We start from the raw sequence: 19,577 nt of genomic DNA on the forward strand, positions 1-19,577 counted from the left end.
AGAAAATGACCCATAACAGCTATATACTGCACCGCGACCTAATAACTAACTCGAGCCTCTCAGCGACAAGTTAAGCAGAATATTTATTTCTAACTGTATTTTAATTACTGTTTCTAAGGCTATCGGCCGATTTACCCAAAGATCACCCGAACCCGCAAGGATGCAAATAATCAACACAGATCTATTATGTGAAAGACATCCACCAAAATCTATGTGAAACAGTAAATAATCCACAATCAAAAGTAAATACGCACACACACCAAATCAGAAAATCTAGAACACGTTACTTTCAGAAGTCAATCCATAATCAATCAATAAAAACCGTTAAAAGATCCAAACATGAATTAAACCATCATCAAATCTAGGTAGTATTTAAGGTTTAGCCAAGAAACATGATGTTCAAAATAAACAAAACAAGTTCAAAACAAGAATTCATCGTAAAGTATTGAAAACGCGAAAATAAGGAACACCGGGAGATAAAACCCGAACAATCTTCACTCTCACGATCCAAGCTTCAACCGGATGATTCCCGTTAGCCAAAACACTCCGAAATACTCAAAATCACCTTCGAAAATCGTCCTAGGGTTTCTTGATTCGTAATTAGAAATGTGTTCAGTTTCTTGGAAATCAATTCTTCACCCTAATTTTCCCGGAGTTATAGGGCCTCGCGTGACGCCTAGGGGGGGTCGCGTGACGCGGCGCCTCCCTATTCAATTTTTATTATTTTTTTTTATTCAATTCAGCTTCCAGCTTCTCCGACGCGCGTACGAATCCCGGTTTTCTTCCAAACTGCTCGGTTTTACTCGTTTTTCATCACTTTAAGCTACGGGACCTGAAATCAAAGCTTAACGTCAGCAGTATCGAAATTCTAACCTAAACTAGACTCTAAACGACTGAAAACTGACCAAAATATACACTATAAACATATGTACTTTTCAGTACATCAGGCGTTACAAATGGTGCGGGTCGAAACGGTCGAAGATTCCAATGAATTTACTTTAATTCCTCCACATATAGGAAGAGTTTTGAAATTCTTTAGTTATAGGAATTTGAAGGAATTCATGCCTAATTCCAATTCCATTGTCAACCAAACACATGAAGATTGGAATTGAGATTCCAATTCCATCAAATTATGTGAACCAAACATCATAAGAGATGGAATTCAAATTCCAATTCCCTTAAATTCCATTGAATTCCTACGAATCAAACGCCCCCTAAGTTGGTGGTTCATAGGAAAAAACATGATTCGCGTTAGTTTATGTCACCCGGAACTTCATGTGTTAAAAAGGTGAAGCCGAATCAAAACGTTGATTTATGGTATCAAAGACAGAGCCACGTAGGATATGATAAATTATAAGTCACCGTCAAGAAAAAGCTATTGGTAGGTATACCCGAACTTGGAGTCAAGACTAATGTAGTTTGGAGTGCCTCTCCATATGGAAAAGCTCACAAGCTGCCTTTCACGAAATTAAAGCATCATGCCTCGTTCCCTCTCGAGCCTGTAGATACCGAAGTGTTTGGTCCGATGAAGCAACCTACGATGAATGGTGTGCGCTATATGATAACTTTATTGATGACTATTCCAAATATTTGTGGGTTTATTTTATGAAGGATAAGGCATAAGCATTTGATCATTTTAAAAGAGGTTAAGCAAGAGTCTGAACGTCAGTTTAAGCGGAATATTGAATGCTTTCGATCCGACTATGGAGGCGAGTATACATTTAAAGAGATCTCAATGTTTTTAAAGGAAAAGAAGATTAAATGCCAACACCCCTGAATAGAACGAGGTATTGGACAAGAAGAACTAACACTTTACTAATATGTGTGCAAGTATGATGCACAATAAGAACGTTCCAGAAAAAATTGGGTCGAATCTATGAGAACCGTTGCATACATTAGTAACAAATTACCTCAACAAGCAATGAGATACAAATCTCCGTAAGAAAAGCAATGTAAAATCAAACTGAATATCATCTACTTCCGAGTCTTTACTTGTGTGTGTGCAACATGTTAAAAGTTCGGTTAAGCCCCCGAATTTCCTCTCTAGAAAATAAATCATGGGTCCGAGACTGCAAATAAGTTAAGTTTGTTAGTTGCTTTTACAGCAAGTCAAAGGGTGATTTGTTTTATATATACATTATATCCATCTCATGTCTACGTTTTAATTTAATTCTCTTTGTAATTTGTGAGCAAAATTTGCACTAATAAAAGAAAATAAATAGCCGCTCTCAACGTTTTGAGCAAACATATCAATTTTGTGTGATTGTGTTCTTGATCTCACTTGGTTAAACGTAACATCACCATCCATGGGAAACTAGGAGACAGACTAATAAATGAATATTACCATTTTAGTGAAAAACATTAATAACAGGAAATATTGTTGCAAGAGCTAAACATGGTAATGGTAGATGGGATATTAAAGACAACTTATTACTTTACTAGCCAATACCATTGGAGAACCATAAATCCTAAGGTTAGAGATCAAATATTTGACCGAACCGTTTTAGGTTTAGCGATGTTTAAGGGGCTGTTTGTCAACTTCTTAATGAGTAAGTGTTGAACCAGCAAGAGGTCTGAACCATCAAGTGCTAAATCAGTAAGATGTTTAAGCCATTAAGAGTCAGTATAATGTTTAACCGTTTAGAGGCAAATGTCTAACCAAATTAGATTAGAGGTCTTAACCATTCAAACTCAGTATAATGCTTAACCATTCAGAGGCAAATGTCTGAATCATTCAGACATCTGCTTGCGAAACAAACAGTCTGAACTATTAAGTGTTGTATCAGTAAGATGTCTGAACCATTAAAAGCCTTAAGCTAAACAAACAGCACATTAATTATAAGATAATGCCTTTTCTTCAAGATGTTGAGGACTCGGGTCTCACGATAGACAATCATATTGTTGTTGGTAAAATAAATTATTTAAGGAGTCAAGACAAGTTCTACAAGTGATTAAAGCTAATTAAAAAATTATACATCTCAATGGAGTTGGTACAACTTATAAGCATCATTATACATTAGTCTCACTCCCACACCCACGCTAGTTAATGCTGTGGTAGAGTTTTTCTTCCACTTGGATTCCTTGCACTTTTTACCAACCTCAACCCATACAGCAAAATAGAATAAAGGTATACTTTCTTAATATATCATACATCACGTCACTATATAAACTATTTCATATAATCGTATAATGACACGTAGCCATGTATATGCTATGCATAGATAGATGATGAATGTAACTTACACGGCTATATAAATTTCAGAACCTTATAGAATAACACATAACCATATATGCTATGTATATAAACAGGGGCGGACCTATGTGGTAGTGAGGGGTAGCCCGGGATACCCTTCAACTTTCTTGGCGTAGTGCAATTTTTTTTTCTTGATCTCTATTTTATTTAACGGGATACCCCTAAACAAATGCTAGGATACCCCTAAGTGTAGATGAAGTTAAGATGGATTGAAGATTCTACGGATATACGAATACGGCAATTTTTAAACTCTAGTTATATAAAATTAAAGATAAAGATCTTAGATACGATTCATTATAAAAAAAAATATTAAACACTTAACAATTTTATTTTTTTTTTAAAAATAGTTTGATTATGGTTATGGTTATGGTTAAGGAAACTTCATAACTGAAACTAGCGGTTATAGTTATGGTTAATGCCTTAATGGTAAAAACCGAACCAAACCGACCCATTCACACCCCTACCGCATAGGGGGGCCTCGAATTTTTAAGGATGGGTCTAGCTAAAAGGTTTTTGGGATACCCCTGAAGTTTTCTTCTAGCTCCGCCACTGTATATAAATGGGGATACATAAATTTTGATCATTCAAAACTTTCATGTTTAAACGTCAAATAACGCAACTATGTAAAGAAAATCACATGGCCGCAATATTCAATTTTTTAGGATCTTGAAAGATAACCTCTCATAGCATTCATATTAGAACCTTTATTATATATAATATAGAGAAAAGAATAGAGAAAAAAAAATCAAAACATTGGAATCTCTATAGTAGAGAAAAATATAAAGAAAGTAAAGTACACATCTATATTTAGATGTTCATATTCAACCCTCTATATTTTTATTGTGAGTGTGTAGAAAACAGAAAAAAAAATAATAAAATAAGTGTTTGTGAGTAAGAATTAGATAGAGATAGAGAGTTGGATGTGAGATATTTTTAAAAAATTAATAAAATCTAAAGAAAGATGTATTTTTATATAGATGAAGATTGAGGCTCAAATGTGAATGCTCTCGTTAAGTCTACCATGTGGCACATGTCTTATGGGATGTAGCCTCTTTATAGTTTTGAACACCATCGGCTATCAATTGAACTAAATGTTCAAGACCCCAAATGGTTTGTTAGTGGACCATAATTATTATCTTATAGTTTTTTGACATCATAGGCTACAAATATATGGGAGACGATTCATGCCTCGTAGTAGAATTATAAAAAAGGGGTAAAGTTCTTGTACAAATAATCTTAACATACTAAACATACAAATTGAAGGAAAACTCAAAAAGACAAGGTGGCATTTTTGTAATTATCAATAACTATCAAAGTTACTCTACAAATACCTCTAAAAAAACCTAACCACTCCCCCCACCCCACCCAAGCTAAAATGCTAAAAACTAAACCCCCCAAAAAACCTAAAAAAAACCCTAACCCCCCCCCACCCCCAAAAACCTAACCCCCCCCCCCCCCCAACCAAGCTAAAATGCTAAAAACAAAACCCCAAAAAACCTAAAAAATCTAAAAAATAAAAAAAACACACAAATTATTTTATTTTTTTTTTTAACATTTTTTATTAAAAAATCGCTACTTTTAGTAGCAGCAATTTTTTTTTTTTTTTTTTTTGCTAACGAAATGTAGCGATTTTTTAATAAAAAATGTTAAAAAAAATTGTGTTTTTTTAGGTATTTTTTGTTGTAACTTTGATAGTTGGTGGTAATTACAAAAATGCCACCTTGTCTTTTTGGGTTTTCCTTCAATTTGTATGTTTAGTATGTTAAGATTATTTGTATTTGATCTTTTGCCTATAAAAAAGAGCTTACATTGTGTTTCTTAAAGTTGATCATTCATTTTACATTGTGTTAAGGTTGATCATTCATTTAATGTTTAGAGCAACAAATATAATGTAAGTAGCACATTGATGCATTTATCATACATGCTCTTATGTCACTGTTAGGTGGGTAGGGGCGCTCCACTAGTGATGGAGTTTCATTACTCACAAAATCCAATCAAGTTTTTGTACGTCATCGAACTTTATTCCATCACTAGTGATGGATTTTAGTGGAAATGTCCATCACTCACCACACAAATATCTACCATTGAAAAACAAACGAACATGTGCAGCACCACAAACATCTTCACGCGTGATCACAAGCACGCGTTAAGTTTTCCACGCGGGAGTGGTGGTGGTGTATAACGGCATTCCACGCGTGGTCTTTTGGTGAAAACGGGGCGCCCCGGGTGGCCTTATGTGCATCAACATTACAAGTTTATGACGATCGAATTTATATTTACAAGTTAGTGATAAGCGAGTAAGCGAGTAAAAGTAGATACATCATGTATGTCTTGACTGGTGGTGAATATTTTGTTTGATACAGGTACTTGAAAAATAATTAGTTTGATATTTAAAATAAGTATATTAGAGACATCCAACCTAGCTGAATTATGCAACACACACACACTAATAAAAGGAATATTAACATTTTAACTAAACACATTAATGACAAGAAAGATGGTGGCAAGTGCTAAACATGGTTATTGTAGTTGGGATATTAAAGACTACTTAATTAATACAGTAATACTTATTACTTCATTAGGCTTTGCCAGTTGAGAACCATAAATATTTGAGTAAAATGTCATCCATACCCCTATGAAATTACAACTTTCAAAACATTTTTTTTTCATTGTACAAGTAACTATAGCAAAAAATTAAAAAGTACACCTCTCAATGCATTTGGTACAACTCACAAACACCATTTTACATCAGCCTTAAGTCACCCCCACTAGTGGACCTGTAGAACCACATGAGTAGAGTTTTTCTGCCACTTGGAATCCATTATCTTTCTTGCACTTTTAACCAACCTAAAGTCATGATTTTTAGCCTTAAACAACCCTACAAATTTCCCATTTTCTTTCATTCATTCACCCATTGTTATTGAAGACATTCCTCCCAAAAAGAATTCATCTTCAGAAAGTCAAAAGTCAAAATCTTGATCATATTCTTGGCTTATTGTTGCAGATTTGAAGTGGGGTGTTCTTGATTTTCAAGATGATGATTCTTGGTGAAAATGTGAATACCCTTAAAGTTATAGATTCTTCACTGAGGTTGATTGTGATTCCTTTAAGTATTGCTTCTTTGTGGTTGACTTTGACCAATTATCAAGATAATGATACCTATGGCAAATTAGAGTTCAATAATCTCAAGGGTCTCAAGTAATCAACTTTCTGTCTTTTTAACATGTTTTAAATGATACCCAACAAGATTCTTTGAAAATTTTGGTTTTCTAATTTCGGTTTTATGTTTTTTGACAGATTCTTTGTTAGCATTAGTGCCATTTCTGCTGGGTATGCTTTGATTGCTGTTGTTTCTTCATGGGTCAAGAATTTGATGAACAAAGCTTGGATCTTTTTTGTGTGTGATCAGGTTATTTACTTAGTTTTAATGTTTTATTATATGTTATTCATAAATTGAGTAAATTACGACTTTGACCCCTGTAATTATATCACTTTTACCCTTTTATATCAATTTTTTTTTAACACCTGAGTCCCCAACGATTTTTTTCTAACCCTTTTGCCCCCTAACATTTAATGGATGGGATTAGTCTCAAGGGCCAAAAGGTTAGAAAAAAAGACGTTGGAGGCTCAGATGTTAAAAAAAAAATTGGGCTAAAAGGGTAAAAGTGATATAACCACAGGGATCAAAATCGTAATTTACTCTCATAAATTTATTGCATTAACTTTTACTTTTTTTTTATATTTTTTTACTTTAACTATTTTCTTTAATAACAATCACTTTTTGGAAGAAAAAAAAAACCCGATATACACGCAAGGATGAACATATATAATCGGTTCGGTCTTGGGTTTTGAACGGACTTGAAAACAGATTTTGTTAAAAATAAAAAACCTAAAACAGAACCGATATATCGGGTCTACAACGGTCATGAATATGTTACTTTCCACTATTGAGTTTAAAGTTGCCTTTTCTTAAACGTCTTTAAAAGTAAGTTCCTTTTATTTGTAAAAAATAAAACACATGACGATAAGTTACACAAAAAATGTTGGTAGATCAAATTGACCCGACTCGTTTTGAAACCTTACGTGACCTCACCAACCACTACTAGGAAATTAACAATTGGCGTTTAAACGCAGATGCCGTCTACTACGGATAAGTTAGATCTTAGAAAATTTATTTTAATTAAATATACTTCAGTAATCGTGACACTGACTGCCCTTGGTGATATTCCATTGGTGATCACTTGGTAAACTACTAAACTCTGTGAGTGGTTTATCGTGAAGCGTTTACCCGCACCCCTTTTCCCATGGACCTTCACCAAGGGACTACCAAACGGCTCATATGTCGCTCAAGTCCCATGATTTATAGTGGCCCATTAATGTTTTCTGACTTTTTGTGTTCAAATTTTGGGTCTTTTACAACAATGTAATTAATTATTTTGAAATAATGATTTAAGGTGGTGGCATATTTGATGGTGGCATGTGTGGGTAGCATGGGAGATATATTGTATTTGGTCTACAATGGCAACCAAAAAGTGACATGGAGTGAAGCATGTTCTTCATATGGAAGGTTTTGTGCAAGATTGAACCTCATTTTGGTTCTTCATTTTATTGCTACGATTTGTTTCTTTGCGCTTTCGTTGATTTCATCATTTAGGGTTTTCACAAGATTCGAACCTCCTATTTCGTCCAAAGAAGCCGAAAATGAAACGACCTAGATTTATGCATCGACAGATTGTGATATACGATCATATAGCTTCCTAAACACGCGTGGTTGATTCGGATTCCATCAAGTGTTTTCTTGATTTTTCGTTTTTTAGATGTTAAATATCATTTAAAAGAATTTTAATAGTTTCTTGAATATGCAATATGGTTGTGAGTTGTGACCACTTTGTTTTATTTTGGCCCCCACGTAAAGATAAAACATTATTTTGCTTAGAATGCAAGCGTGGTATGTATACATTTGCTTTTTCTATAGTTACTTTATTATAATCATAATAAATATTGCATATCTTATTATCTTTATATGTCACTTGTTATTTTATTATTTTGATTTTGAATGTAAAGTTGTCACCTTTTATTTTGTACATGGTATGATATGATGTTTTATTTGTGCAAAGCCACAAAGTAAACCAAAAAAGTTTGTATTGTGTATTGTAAATAGTAATGTAAAGATATAAAATAGATTAATTTAGAGCAAATTACTTTTTGAGTTCATGTATTTTAGTAGTTTTAACCACTTGAGTTCAAAATAAAAATAAAAAAATTTAACGTCCTGAGTTCTTAACCGCTCATTTTTTAATGTTTTGAGTGCAATTTTGTTATTTAAAACGTTTTGAGTCCAATTTTGCTAAAAAAAATTGGACTTGAAAGGTTAAAAGATTCGACTCAATAGGACTCAAAAGGTTATAAAAAAAATTCCAGGGACTCAGGGCGTTAAACATTTTAATTTTAAATTTATATGGTTAAAACCACTAAAACACAAATACTCGAAAACTAATTTACTCTTTAATATGATACGGTCCGACTTTAATAAATGACTAAAAAATATATATAATTGAATTGTTAAAAATATAAAGCAATAAAGTGACAGACAATGTGACGTATCATTGTGATTATCCATTTAGGGTTGATACATCATAACACTAGAGGGTATGGAGAGCCCTATTCTCAAGAGGATGGGCCGTCACGTCAGCGTCACGTAGGCTCGGTTTGAAAGGGATGGACCTAGGGGTAGGGGATGAACCCCTTTATATATATATATATATATATATATGTATGTATGTATAGATGTATGTGTGTTAGGAGAGAGGAGAGAGGCACGGCTTCCCCGGCTGTGGGGTGCCGGTTGTGCCAGGCCGGACCTGAGGGGGGCGGTGTGGGGGCCGGCGCCGGTCCTAGCCGGGCCTCAGCCGACCCCCATACCCACTGGTCTAAGGGCAAAAGACAATGACATTTGTCGTTTTCTTTGTTACTTTTCTTATAATCCATACATGAAAAAGACGAATCATAGGTTTACTCAACATCTAGACAACAATAATTGAAAACTAACCATTTATTTTTTATTTGTTTAAAATGTTTAATATAAAATTACTAATAAATTTTGGTTTACTTACAAGAAACACGAAATGATAAAGACGTGTTGCATCTATTGAAATATTGGCTAAGTTGTACACTCAACACTATATGTTAAGTCACGATTAAATTTGTAATCACAGAATCTTTAATCAAGTAAGAAAGTGTTTACAACTTGAATTGTATAAACTAATTACTTTTTGAATAATTTGCCATAATCCCTCGCTATTGTTCGGGTGCTCCGCAACACTAAGCTACAAGGCCACATACCGCGACACTCTACCTTAAGGCTTTTGATCAATCTCGGCTTATTGTTTTTCATATGCATTGAAGTTCTTCTTCCGTAAGAAGTCAATTCCTTTTAAAACATTTGTTTCCGAAAGTTATTGAAATGTTTTAAAAGGAATTGGACAAGTGCTCCAAAAGGTCACCATCTTTCTAGAAATGACCATGTGGGCTCAAGCCCTCACCGGTGAAGCTCATCATGGTTTTGTCAAAGAGCATCCCCACTATCCTCAATAATGTCCATGGAGAGAGTATATATCTCATAATTTCTTTCAAAGAATTCAATTCAGATTATCACACCACACTTGTTTATTGGAATATATCCATATGACTATTATATGAGACGGTTGACTAACTTAAACGTCAATGGGTGAAATCGAGACTTAAATTTCTAATGAGTTGCTTGTAATGTTTATGTCAAATCACTAAGAATTAAGTCGTTGGGTTGATTATGGAGACTCGTCTACGTCCAAGCTTTTACTACCGTTAGCCTTGTCACGGAGGACCCCTTTGACGTTTAAGAAAATATAATATAATATAATATAACTGGGCTAAACAGGTCAACCCAGCTGGGTTGATCCGAACCCAGCCTTGCTAAACAGGTTCGTGGGTTCAACCTGTAACTAACCCAAACCCGTTCAGACTAAACCCAAACCCGTGAATTTCGTGTTGTATTTTTAGGTCGTGTTAGAAATTCACACCCTTACCTAACACAGCCCTCCGAAACCGATCCAAACCAAAAGAGTCTCTACTTCTTCACCCGAATCACTAACCCGGGTTAACCCTAGCTTAACATATTCTTGCTTTAACAATGTCTATTGGGCCAAAAGAGCCCATAGATGAGACCAACACCAAGTCTTCAGATACAAGTTAGGCTACCCAAACAAAACGGTGACGTATTGCACACTTTCCCCTTTTCTCTTTCCCCTTAACCCTAATCAAGAACCAATTCTACGCACAAGAAACCGATTTCTCTCTCAATTCCACACGATTTTGGTACGATTTTTGTTCAATTTAGCCAACTAATGTCATCAATTTCGATCGGTTCATGCGATTCGATCTATTAATCAAATCCATAACTTGATCTGTAATCATTAGTTATTGTTGTTTTGCAGTTGATTGCATTCTGTTGATCGCAATGGCCAAAAGCTCCTTCAAACTTGAACATCCTCTCGGTAATTGTTTCTCAATTCGTGTTACTTGTTATTTAAATCTGAAATCGTAATTGCGTGTGGTTATTAGTTGACGTAATTCACAAGTTATTAAATCGTATGGTTGATTGTTTGATTTAACGGATCGGTGATCTGGTTAGTGTTATGATTTATGATTATGATTATGATTACTTCAATTTTTGTTCCGTTGATTGTAGGCTATCATGATAGCTTCTGATCTTTTTAGTTAATCTAGGGTTTATGTATATGAAATTATGAACTATGAAGATCACATCTATCTTTTTAATATTGTTTGTAATCTATACTATTGAGTCATGTGAAGCTATGCAGCTTAGAATATTATCTTTTTTTTATTATATGTACTATATCTGTAATTTTAGCCTTTTAGGGCTGTTTGGGATTGCGTATCTCATTATCTGCTTATTGTGTTTGGTATCGACTTATCGAGGGTGTTTGGTGGTTTGGAGTTGCTTACTGGAAACTGCTTGTTTCAGATTGTTTATGGTTTGTGACTTTTGAGTGAATCAAGCGGTTTGAAGTTGCTTACTGGAAACTGCTTGTTTCAAAAGGAATAAGAAGATATACATTTTGATTAGCAATCCAAACACACCTTTAAGTAGCTAAATTAGAACTCCGATTGTTTACAATCGTTTTTGGGCATGTATATGTCAGGTGTAAGTTCATAGCATAAGAAATAAGATTGTAAATCTTTATAAATTTTGAAGTTTTATTTTTGCTTTTTACACATGCCTAGTAACTTTTCTGTCTATGTTATCATGACTCTTTGACATGCATTTTGTAGCTTGAGTACTCTTTCATGTCTATGGTATATGCTACATTAAACAATCGTAAAACATGGGACAACTTATATCTATACGTGTAACATGATTTCTTCAGAGAGGCGCCAAGCTGAAGCTGCTCGTATCAGGGAGAAGTATCCCGACAGAATTCCGGTATTACATTTGAGATATATATTCATATGCTTACATATGTAAATTTGTTTTGAACTTTTGATTTATCATTCTTGTTCTGTTTTACAGGTCATTGTGGAGAAGGCTGAAAGAAGTGACATACCTGACATAGACAAGAAAAAGTTTGTCACTTTCTATATCATACCATTTTCTTGATGATGATATTGATTTAATTCTATATCATACCATTTTATTGATTTATCTTGTTTTGTCACACCTTTTTGTTGGTCCCATGTCAACTAAACGGTGTCTTGCGATCATATGTTTATTTCTACACATCATATAAACAAGTCCACAAATTTTGAATTTGAATTTGGTTTTGTTTTCTTGTACTGATTTAATCTTCTTTTTAAATGATCAATGCAGATATTTGGTACCTGCTGATCTCACTGTTGGACAGTTTGTCTATGTGGTCAGAAAGAGGATTAAGCTCAGTGCTGAGAAGGCTATCTTTATCTTTGTCAAGAACATCCTTCCACCTACTGGTGAGTACAATGCACTAATTACGTGACTAAATCGGCTGGTTAAACTGTTTGGGTCAACCCGAACGCACCTCTTGTTTTTCTATTCTTTGAAATTCGTGCATCGTTACAAAAATTCTTACTATTTAACGTTTTATGTGACTGTTAGCTGCAATGATGTCTGCAATTTATGAGGAAAACAAAGATGAAGATGGCTTTCTGTACATGACGTACAGTGGTGAGAACACATTCGGATTGCTCTGAAGATGACTCTGAAGATGACGTTTGGAAGACATGAAGAATCTATTATGTAAATATGGTTCTAAGATGACGGACCGGATGTGTACATTCTTTCTTATCAATCATGCACGCTTTGTTCAGTTTCGTATCTTCCGAAACTTCTGTGAATGGTTTTTATAGTATGTTACTAATTAAGTGGTATTATGCATGGAATTGCCACTGGATATTGTCGTGTTCGTTGATTATCAAGTCTCTTGTTTGTATGCATTTTACTTTGGTTATGAGGATTATAGTAGATCATAAGCCGCATAAAATGTAGTTTGACAAGCTCGTGGTTCAGTCGGTTCTGACCTTGTCAAATGAATTATGGGCTAAAGCGTTCAATATCAATACTCTTTTTCATCAACTCTCCAATGGAAATTACATCGAATAAAAGGTAAACGAGAAATAAGCTACGCTGTTACCCTTTTTTGAATAACAAAACTACATCCATAGATCATGAGTTCAATATTAAGACTATACGTAGTGGGGTCACACCCTCACCATTTTTTAGCGCCAAACATAGAAATAGGGCGCCAAGTGCTTGGGCATGAGAGATATAATGAGTGTCAATTTACGAAGCTTGTACGTGTCTGGCTGTGTGGGTTTAACTGTTGAGCCAATGAAAAAAAAACATGTACACGCCAACCCGATACCAGCGGCGGAACTACAGGGGGGTCAGGGGGGTCAGCTGACCCTCCGGCCACCCTAGTCTTCTTACCAAGCAGATCTATCATCTGGTTGATTTTTATAGCTTGACCCTCACGATTATAAGTGGAAGAGACAAGAGTATTGTAGAAGATAGGATAAGATGAAGAAGAAGAAAAGAAGAAGGGTTTACCAAAACTTTTTTTCTGGTCCTGTGCGAGTTTTACAGGAATAAGAATGGAGAATGGGTGAAGAAGATGATTGGTAATTTGTAAATGTTAGAAGGTGAGGGTGTTTTGGTAATTTGCTCTACTTAATGTAAAGAGAGTCTACCATCTAAAGAGTCAATGTGACCAGACTTTTACTGTCAGATTAATATTACAATGTAAATTAATTCTTTTCGTTTACTAGAGATTTTTTATTTTTATATATATTTACTAGCTTACTAAATTACCATATTATAAATTAAGAAAATGTTTGTGCATTATGGTTTGTAACTTAAGCATGGGGAGTGTTTCAAAAAAATTGTTGATTTTTCATTTCTAACCCAAAGGTTTTATGTTTTGCATTTTATCCTTTTTGTTTTTTTTACTTTTAACCCAAAAGTTTTCATCTTTTGCAATTTAGCCCAAACACATTTTTATTTTCAACTTTGATCCATGTATTTTTCATCTTTTTCAATTTTTCGTTTTACGTTTTGTTATACTTTTGCGAGTAAACACGCCATAACGTATGTGTGGGTTTCAAAGTTTTTTCGACTATTTTTTTCCTGTTTGACAGGACCCTCACAACGCGTCTATTTTCCCTGTTTGACAGGTTCGTCGCAATGCGCGTGGTATTAGATCGACATAGTTATTCTTTTCTATTTTTACATTTCAGTCTTATTTTTTCGCATTAACATGTCGCAACTGACATACGTGGTGCAACGATTTTACGTATGCTTTTCGTTCGGTGTTATTTTTTCTTTTTATTTATTTTATTTAACAAGCTTTTCTGGTGTTGTTGATCGCTGATAGTTGTGTAGCATCAGTGCTACTTGGCACGGTGTATCCCCCACCTCCCCGGCGCCCCCGCAACGCGGGGGCCCTTAATACTAGTTGAATTTAAAACGTATGTATATGTTTAGTTTTGTTACTTTTGTATATTGTTTTACTTGATTTGCTTTTTTCCCATTAGTAAAAACCTATTATTATACACTATTGATATATATATTTACACACACATATATATGCATTGACCCCCAACTAAAAGTTTCTGGTTCCGCCATTGCCCGATACCCTTGGTCTAATTTAGTCTTGTCTATAAGGCGTGACTCCCAAACCAAAACTAAATATATCAAAACAAGTTCAAAGATTAACCAAAATATATATAACTATAAAGGAAATGTAATTTTATCTTTCTCATAACCAACGCCACTAAATCTCTACCAACATTTTCATTCTCTACATAAAACACCGAACCACAACACAACACAAACTCACTCGACTCCGTGACCTGACCTGACCCGACCCGGTCCATTAGCAGATACCCATGTTCTACACCCCGATTACATTTTTCTTCCCGTTTATAACCTCAAAAATCAAGCAAAAGGCTACAATTCATGTACTTTTACAGTTGCAGAGCTAAATCGGGCTGTTGAGAATCAACCAACATACCAGTAGATTGTCTCACGGGTGACCCAATTGATTGGTACCCGATATTGAGATCAGGGGGGCGGGATTCTTGTCTTGGTCTAGGCTGTTGTTGCATTTGAGGTGGGACCCCCCTCCAACCACCAGACTGCACCTGAAACCGTGAAAGATCGGCGGCTGTCATCATTTGAGGAAACCCCGCATATTTGTTTTGAAGTTGACCATCGTTGACCGGTCTAACCGGTTGTTGGTAAGCGTTGTACTCGCCGCGAAAACGTGTAACTTGAGGTTGCGGGCGGTCACGGGCCGGGTTGTATAAAGAATCGGCTGATATCTGTTGTTTGTGGGGGTTTCTGTTATCAACTAACGGCGGTTTAACAAACCCGCCCGTGGCGGTGGCGGCACCGCCTAGTGACATCCATGCCTGAGCAGCCGTCAAAGCCACATTGTTTGAATCGTCTCTTTTCGATGAGAAACCAAAACCGTTCGCATTTTGTTGTTGACTATCCTGACCTAACATTTTCATCATTTGAACCGGGTCACTAAGGCCTTGCTGGTCCCGTCTGGGGGTAATATTGGTAATATTACTGTCCATGGGAACCATTCTGTTACAATCCAGACCAACCAGCTTACTCGGTCTCCCAGGGGCAAATCCGTCATTGTTACCGCTCGGGTGCTTAAAAGAGCCCAAAGACGCAAGATTTCCGTTTCTTGAAACAGGTTTTGACGGAATGTCTGAAGCACTAGAAATCGGTCTTTTTGCTACAAAATCAGCAGCAGAATTTACATGTAGTGGCGGTGGATGATTGAGTTCAACTCGTGGCAGGACCGTGTTTTCAGGCCTCGCAAAGTTCCTGGATTGTGAGTTCTGATGAACGGGATTTGAACCTGAAAAGAAAGGAACTCTCGGGCTCGGGCTCGGATCTTTGCGGGGTTCTCTAGGAGATTCTCGCTTTACATGAATCGCAGGGTTAAAACCGTCATTTACCTCTTTCAGGTCCACATGAACTTTAGGAGTTTGGGAAGCTTTTTTATTCTCTTTAACATCAGAAGTAACCTTGAAATGTGCAAGAAAACTGGGTTCTTTAAAGGTGCGGTTTTCGGGCACTAGTACGGGAGTTGGAAGAGGTTCATATTCACCGACCCAACCGGGCCCAAATTTGACACCTTCGGGTAAAGCTTGCTCGATTGTATGCGATGCAATTTTCCAAGCAACGGGCCCGAGAGTTGCAGCGAAACGGGCCAAGCTTCTAGCATAGGAATGATCTACATGGAGTCCAACCTGATTTTCAAAGATAACAACCTTTTAAAATTGAATATCTAAAATCAAAAAATCAAGTTGCAGTAATTATAGAAAATCTAACTTCAAAACACCAAACTAATATCATTGCGACATACAGGAATGAACTGCTTGCTTTCACCCTCGAACGTTGAAAGTACAGAGTCTGAATCGGGTACTGGTTCTAGAGATATGTTGTATGTTGCCCGTCGATTTTCATCATGTACAGATGGTTTTCTTCCAAGTTTAGACATACAACCTTTCCCTGAGTAAGCAATTTCATATAAAAAACAAGATGCCACGTCAGAATGTTTTGAAGAAAAAGAAAAAATCTAACATGCTACCTGATGAAAAAGTCAGCAGTTGCTACAATCATGCAACTTGGTGCGAAAATCAGTAAAAGAATGTAAGTTGGTTTCTATTTTAAACGTAATTTCAAGTTGGTTATTTAAATCAGGAAAAGGCGCAACGCTCATTTCTATTTTGGAACAGCTTTGCCATTTTCGAAATTCCAGTAAAACAGAGGGATTCTAGGGATTACATGATTCGGCCTTAAGCAAAATACCCATTTTGACCCTATAGATGTAAAATGGTGTGTCAATCGTGTTTATATGATATGTCGTTGTACCCGTATCAAGATTCAAACTAGGGGTGTGCATGGGTTGGGTTGGGTCAAAAAATACATATAGTTTATAATATTGATGCCATTTACTACCTAATATTCAAACAAAACATATGATGTAATTCATAAATTCAACGATCACGATATGAGATAACCCATAAATTCTAAGAAATGTTCAACCAAAAACATTATATATTGTAAAAATGATGAGAAGTCCAAAATCACATGAAGATTCTACTACATATCGGTTCGGTTTGGAAACATTGATAACCATAACCGACCCGCCACCTTTGGTTTTTAGAAAATACAATTAAGCGACCCACCGATTTTTGGTCTGGTTCGGTTTTGTCGGTTAATTCAGTTATGGGTCGGTTAATTCGGGTTTTTGCACACCCCTAATTCAAACTGTTAATCCAAAACATAACTCTTGAATCGAATCTTGAAAAGCATAAAAAGATTTAATAAAAGATAGAATTTATTGCAAAAAAGGGTACCTGTCACTAGTTCTTGATCTTTATCAAGGTTGCTATCACCTAATGAAGAATTTTCAGCAATCGGGACGTCACCACTGTTTTGCCTGGCAGGTGTCTGAGCAGATGAACCATTTGGGAATTCTTCTGTCCTAACGGTTGCATCAGAAAAAGTTTCGGTCCCAACCGGGTCGGGGTCAGGTGCAGTCCGGGCCATTGACTTCTTTAGTTGTTTTTTAGGCATTGAGAAACTTGGAGTGGTTTTGTGGTCTGTATTGAGTTCTTTTTCAGATGGATCAGTATTATCCCTTAATCTCTGGAATTTTAGTTTCGCCAGTTCTTGAATAGAGCTTGCCTTCCCAAATTATTAGAGTGGTGAGATCAATAAACCGAATAAAATTGCTAAAATATGCATAAGCGAAGATTTAAACATCCAAAGTTAATACCTGTTTATAGTAAACTGTATCTGGCGCATTGTATTGCATTGCATTTGTGCAAATCAAAAACACATCACTCTGCATTCAAAGATAAACCACAATGAAGAAGATAATCTCGATAAGAATTCCAAATCAAGTACTAACCTCAAATTCTTTTAGAGATAAATACAATCCTTTTGCAAGCTTCTTCCTGATGGTTGCAAAGTCCATTGGATGCTTGATCACATCATGGTAATCAGGAAGCTGAGAGTAAACAACAAATTGCGAATTATATGACTATAATCATCATACTTCAAATCAGAATTTCAAGAAAGTGATACTAGGAATCCAGAGTAACTCAAAGCTACCTCCTCAGGATCAACCGGCTCAGCATAAACTCCATAAATATCTTTTCTGTCACAATTAATCCACCGAAAAATTACATAACTCATTAAGTTCAAATATTAAACATTTAAAGTTTAAACCAACGATACTCACTTTTGAAGCTTATCCAGGATCAACTCAAGCGTCTTTTTATCCGGCATCGGCACTCTCTTCGGAACATCCGAAGCTGTCCCTAATCAACATCCAAACAGAACAATTAGCAACATAAACATAACAAATTAGACCAATGCTGACGAAGTATCCATAAACAAAACGATAATCAACGAACCGCAATCGAAATCCGACCCTCCCGCTTCTTCTTCCTCCTCATCCTCCTCATTTTCCTCATCTTCATCATCAAACTTCCTCCCTCTAACCTGTCAAAATGTGAAAAAAAAATATAAACCTATAAACATAAAGTATTAAAATATAGTTGCCAACTGCAGACCTATACATACAGAAAGTGAGAAACACAAAATCAGAGACAGAGAGAGTGATGTAGAGAGAGAGTGTGTATAAAAGAGTGGGAGAGAGAGAGAGAGAAACGTAGACAGCGTGATTAGATTCTGCGTGTGAGATTGTGTGGGGGTTAGTTTTGACAGTTGACTCGACCGTTACAATCAATACAACATAAATCTCCCCATACATACATGTGCACACACATATAACAAATTAACTTCAACAACAAGTTAATAAAACCTCACTTAGCTTCGTTATCACTAGTAGCAATTAAGTACTAATTCATATTTCATTATCAATATTCTATAATCATATCAATAGTAATCGTAGCAAGCAAGTACTAATTCAAATTTCATATTTCAGATTTCAAATTTGACCTAATTTCAGATCCAAATCAACTACCTCTTCAACTTCTTCATCAAGTTTCCGTTTCTTCAACCGCTTCCGCGTGTACACCTCATCATCATCCTCATCTGAAGACGACGACGACGACGGCGCGTGCGACACGCGCCGATCATCATCAAACAGCAATAACCTAATCTTCTTCTCTCTCCGACCTACGTCCTCATCTTCATCATCGTAAAACTCATCATCGTCAACATAATCATCGATATCGAAGTTGTACCTGACGTTCCGTCGCCTGCGAGTGCTCCGGCGGTCCGCCGGTGACGGCGGAGCAAGCTGAGAGTTCCGGCGAGCTCGATCTATGTTCGATGGTCGTCCTCTACGCTTTCGTTTCACGATCTGAGTCATATTTTGAGGATTTGAGGTTGCTTTCTCTCTCTATGTGTGTGTCTATGCTGGCTTTCTCTCTCTTCTTTTGCTAGTGCTGTGTTGCAGAGTATTATTTCCCTAGGTGTCTTGACTTGCGAACCTGTGTCCGAGCCTCAGGCTCGGGTTTTGGTATTGAATGTCTTTTGTCTTTTTATTGGAAAGAGGTTTGAATTTTACCGAGAATCATTAATGTGTCCACAACTATATCATTAAAATATTTAATTTTTAGTAGAATTAATATTTGTTGTTAATAAAATGTAATTAATGTTTAAAATATATAGCAACTGGGTTATGGCCCCGTGTGTTAAACGGGTTGATTAATGAAAACGATATAATTTATTATTTGTAATTACTTATTATTTTTAATCTACTCTTGATAGTTTTGATTGAACATACATGAT

At 35.9% G+C, this 19,577-nt stretch overlaps 3 protein-coding genes across 4 annotated transcripts; 2 read left to right on the forward strand and 1 right to left on the reverse strand.

Moving 5' to 3' along the window:
- Positions 1–6,051: 6,051 nt before the first annotated feature.
- LOC110942092 (CASP-like protein 2D1) lies at positions 6,052–8,261 on the forward strand. Its single transcript, XM_022183803.2, has 3 exons — positions 6,052–6,451; positions 6,551–6,662; positions 7,708–8,261. Exons 1-3 carry the CDS (start codon positions 6,288–6,290, stop codon positions 7,966–7,968), a joined length of 537 nt encoding a protein of 178 aa, XP_022039495.1. The 5' UTR covers positions 6,052–6,287; the 3' UTR covers positions 7,969–8,261.
- Positions 8,262–10,435: 2,174 nt separating this feature from the next.
- On the forward strand, positions 10,436–12,721 carry LOC110942091 (autophagy-related protein 8C-like). Its single transcript, XM_022183802.2, has 6 exons — positions 10,436–10,606; positions 10,726–10,785; positions 11,680–11,735; positions 11,823–11,875; positions 12,120–12,238; positions 12,384–12,721. The coding sequence occupies exons 2-6, from the start codon at positions 10,749–10,751 to the stop codon at positions 12,476–12,478; spliced, it is 360 nt and encodes a 119-aa protein (XP_022039494.1). The 5' UTR covers positions 10,436–10,606; positions 10,726–10,748; the 3' UTR covers positions 12,479–12,721.
- A 1,765-nt stretch (positions 12,722–14,486) lies between these two features.
- Positions 14,487–19,292, reverse strand: LOC110942090. 2 transcript variants are annotated; one of them, XM_022183801.2, is made up of 9 exons: positions 18,805–19,292; positions 18,233–18,320; positions 18,058–18,130; positions 17,928–17,973; positions 17,725–17,823; positions 17,590–17,658; positions 17,168–17,498; positions 16,171–16,316; positions 14,487–16,054 (listed from the first exon to the last, which is right to left on the reverse strand). In XM_022183801.2, the coding sequence occupies exons 1-9, from the start codon at positions 19,153–19,155 to the stop codon at positions 14,750–14,752; spliced, it is 2,508 nt and encodes an 835-aa protein (XP_022039493.1). In that variant the 5' UTR covers positions 19,156–19,292; the 3' UTR covers positions 14,487–14,749. The 2 variants fall into 2 exon arrangements, with proteins under 2 accessions (XP_022039493.1, XP_022039492.1); XM_022183800.2 differs by having other exon boundaries at positions 18,058–18,136; positions 18,805–19,245.
- Positions 19,293–19,577: the final 285 nt, after the last annotated feature.

Source organism: Helianthus annuus, chromosome 5 (genome assembly GCF_002127325.2).
Source record: "Helianthus annuus cultivar XRQ/B chromosome 5, HanXRQr2.0-SUNRISE, whole genome shotgun sequence".
NCBI lineage: Eukaryota > Viridiplantae > Streptophyta > Magnoliopsida > Asterales > Asteraceae > Helianthus > Helianthus annuus.

What these genes read in the sequence shown, in the direction of transcription:
- LOC110942092 (XM_022183803.2), top strand. Translation starts at nt 6,288, where the DNA reads ATGATGATTCTTGGTGAAAATGTGAATACCCTTAAAGTTATAGATTCT. An exon ending in AATAATCTCAAGGGTCTCAA is followed by an intron (nt 6,452 to 6,550) that starts GTAATCAACTTT and finishes GTTTTTTGACAG; the next exon opens with ATTCTTTGTTAGCATTAGTG. An exon ending in TCTTTTTTGTGTGTGATCAG is followed by an intron (nt 6,663 to 7,707) that starts GTTATTTACTTA and finishes TAATGATTTAAG; the next exon opens with GTGGTGGCATATTTGATGGT.
- LOC110942091 (XM_022183802.2), top strand. Translation starts at nt 10,749, where the DNA reads ATGGCCAAAAGCTCCTTCAAACTTGAACATCCTCTCG. An exon ending in AGTATCCCGACAGAATTCCG is followed by an intron (nt 11,736 to 11,822) that starts GTATTACATTTG and finishes TCTGTTTTACAG; the next exon opens with GTCATTGTGGAGAAGGCTGA. An exon ending in CCTGACATAGACAAGAAAAA is followed by an intron (nt 11,876 to 12,119) that starts GTTTGTCACTTT and finishes TGATCAATGCAG; the next exon opens with ATATTTGGTACCTGCTGATC.
- LOC110942090 (XM_022183800.2), bottom strand. Translation starts at nt 19,155, where the DNA reads ATGACTCAGATCGTGAAACGAAAGCGTAGAGGACGACCATCGAACATA. An exon ending in ATCCTGGATAAGCTTCAAAA is followed by an intron (nt 17,974 to 18,057) that starts GTGAGTATCGTT and finishes TAATTGTGACAG; the next exon opens with AAAAGATATTTATGGAGTTT. An exon ending in AGATCAAGAACTAGTGACAG is followed by an intron (nt 16,317 to 17,167) that starts GTACCCTTTTTT and finishes TTGCTTACTCAG; the next exon opens with GGAAAGGTTGTATGTCTAAA.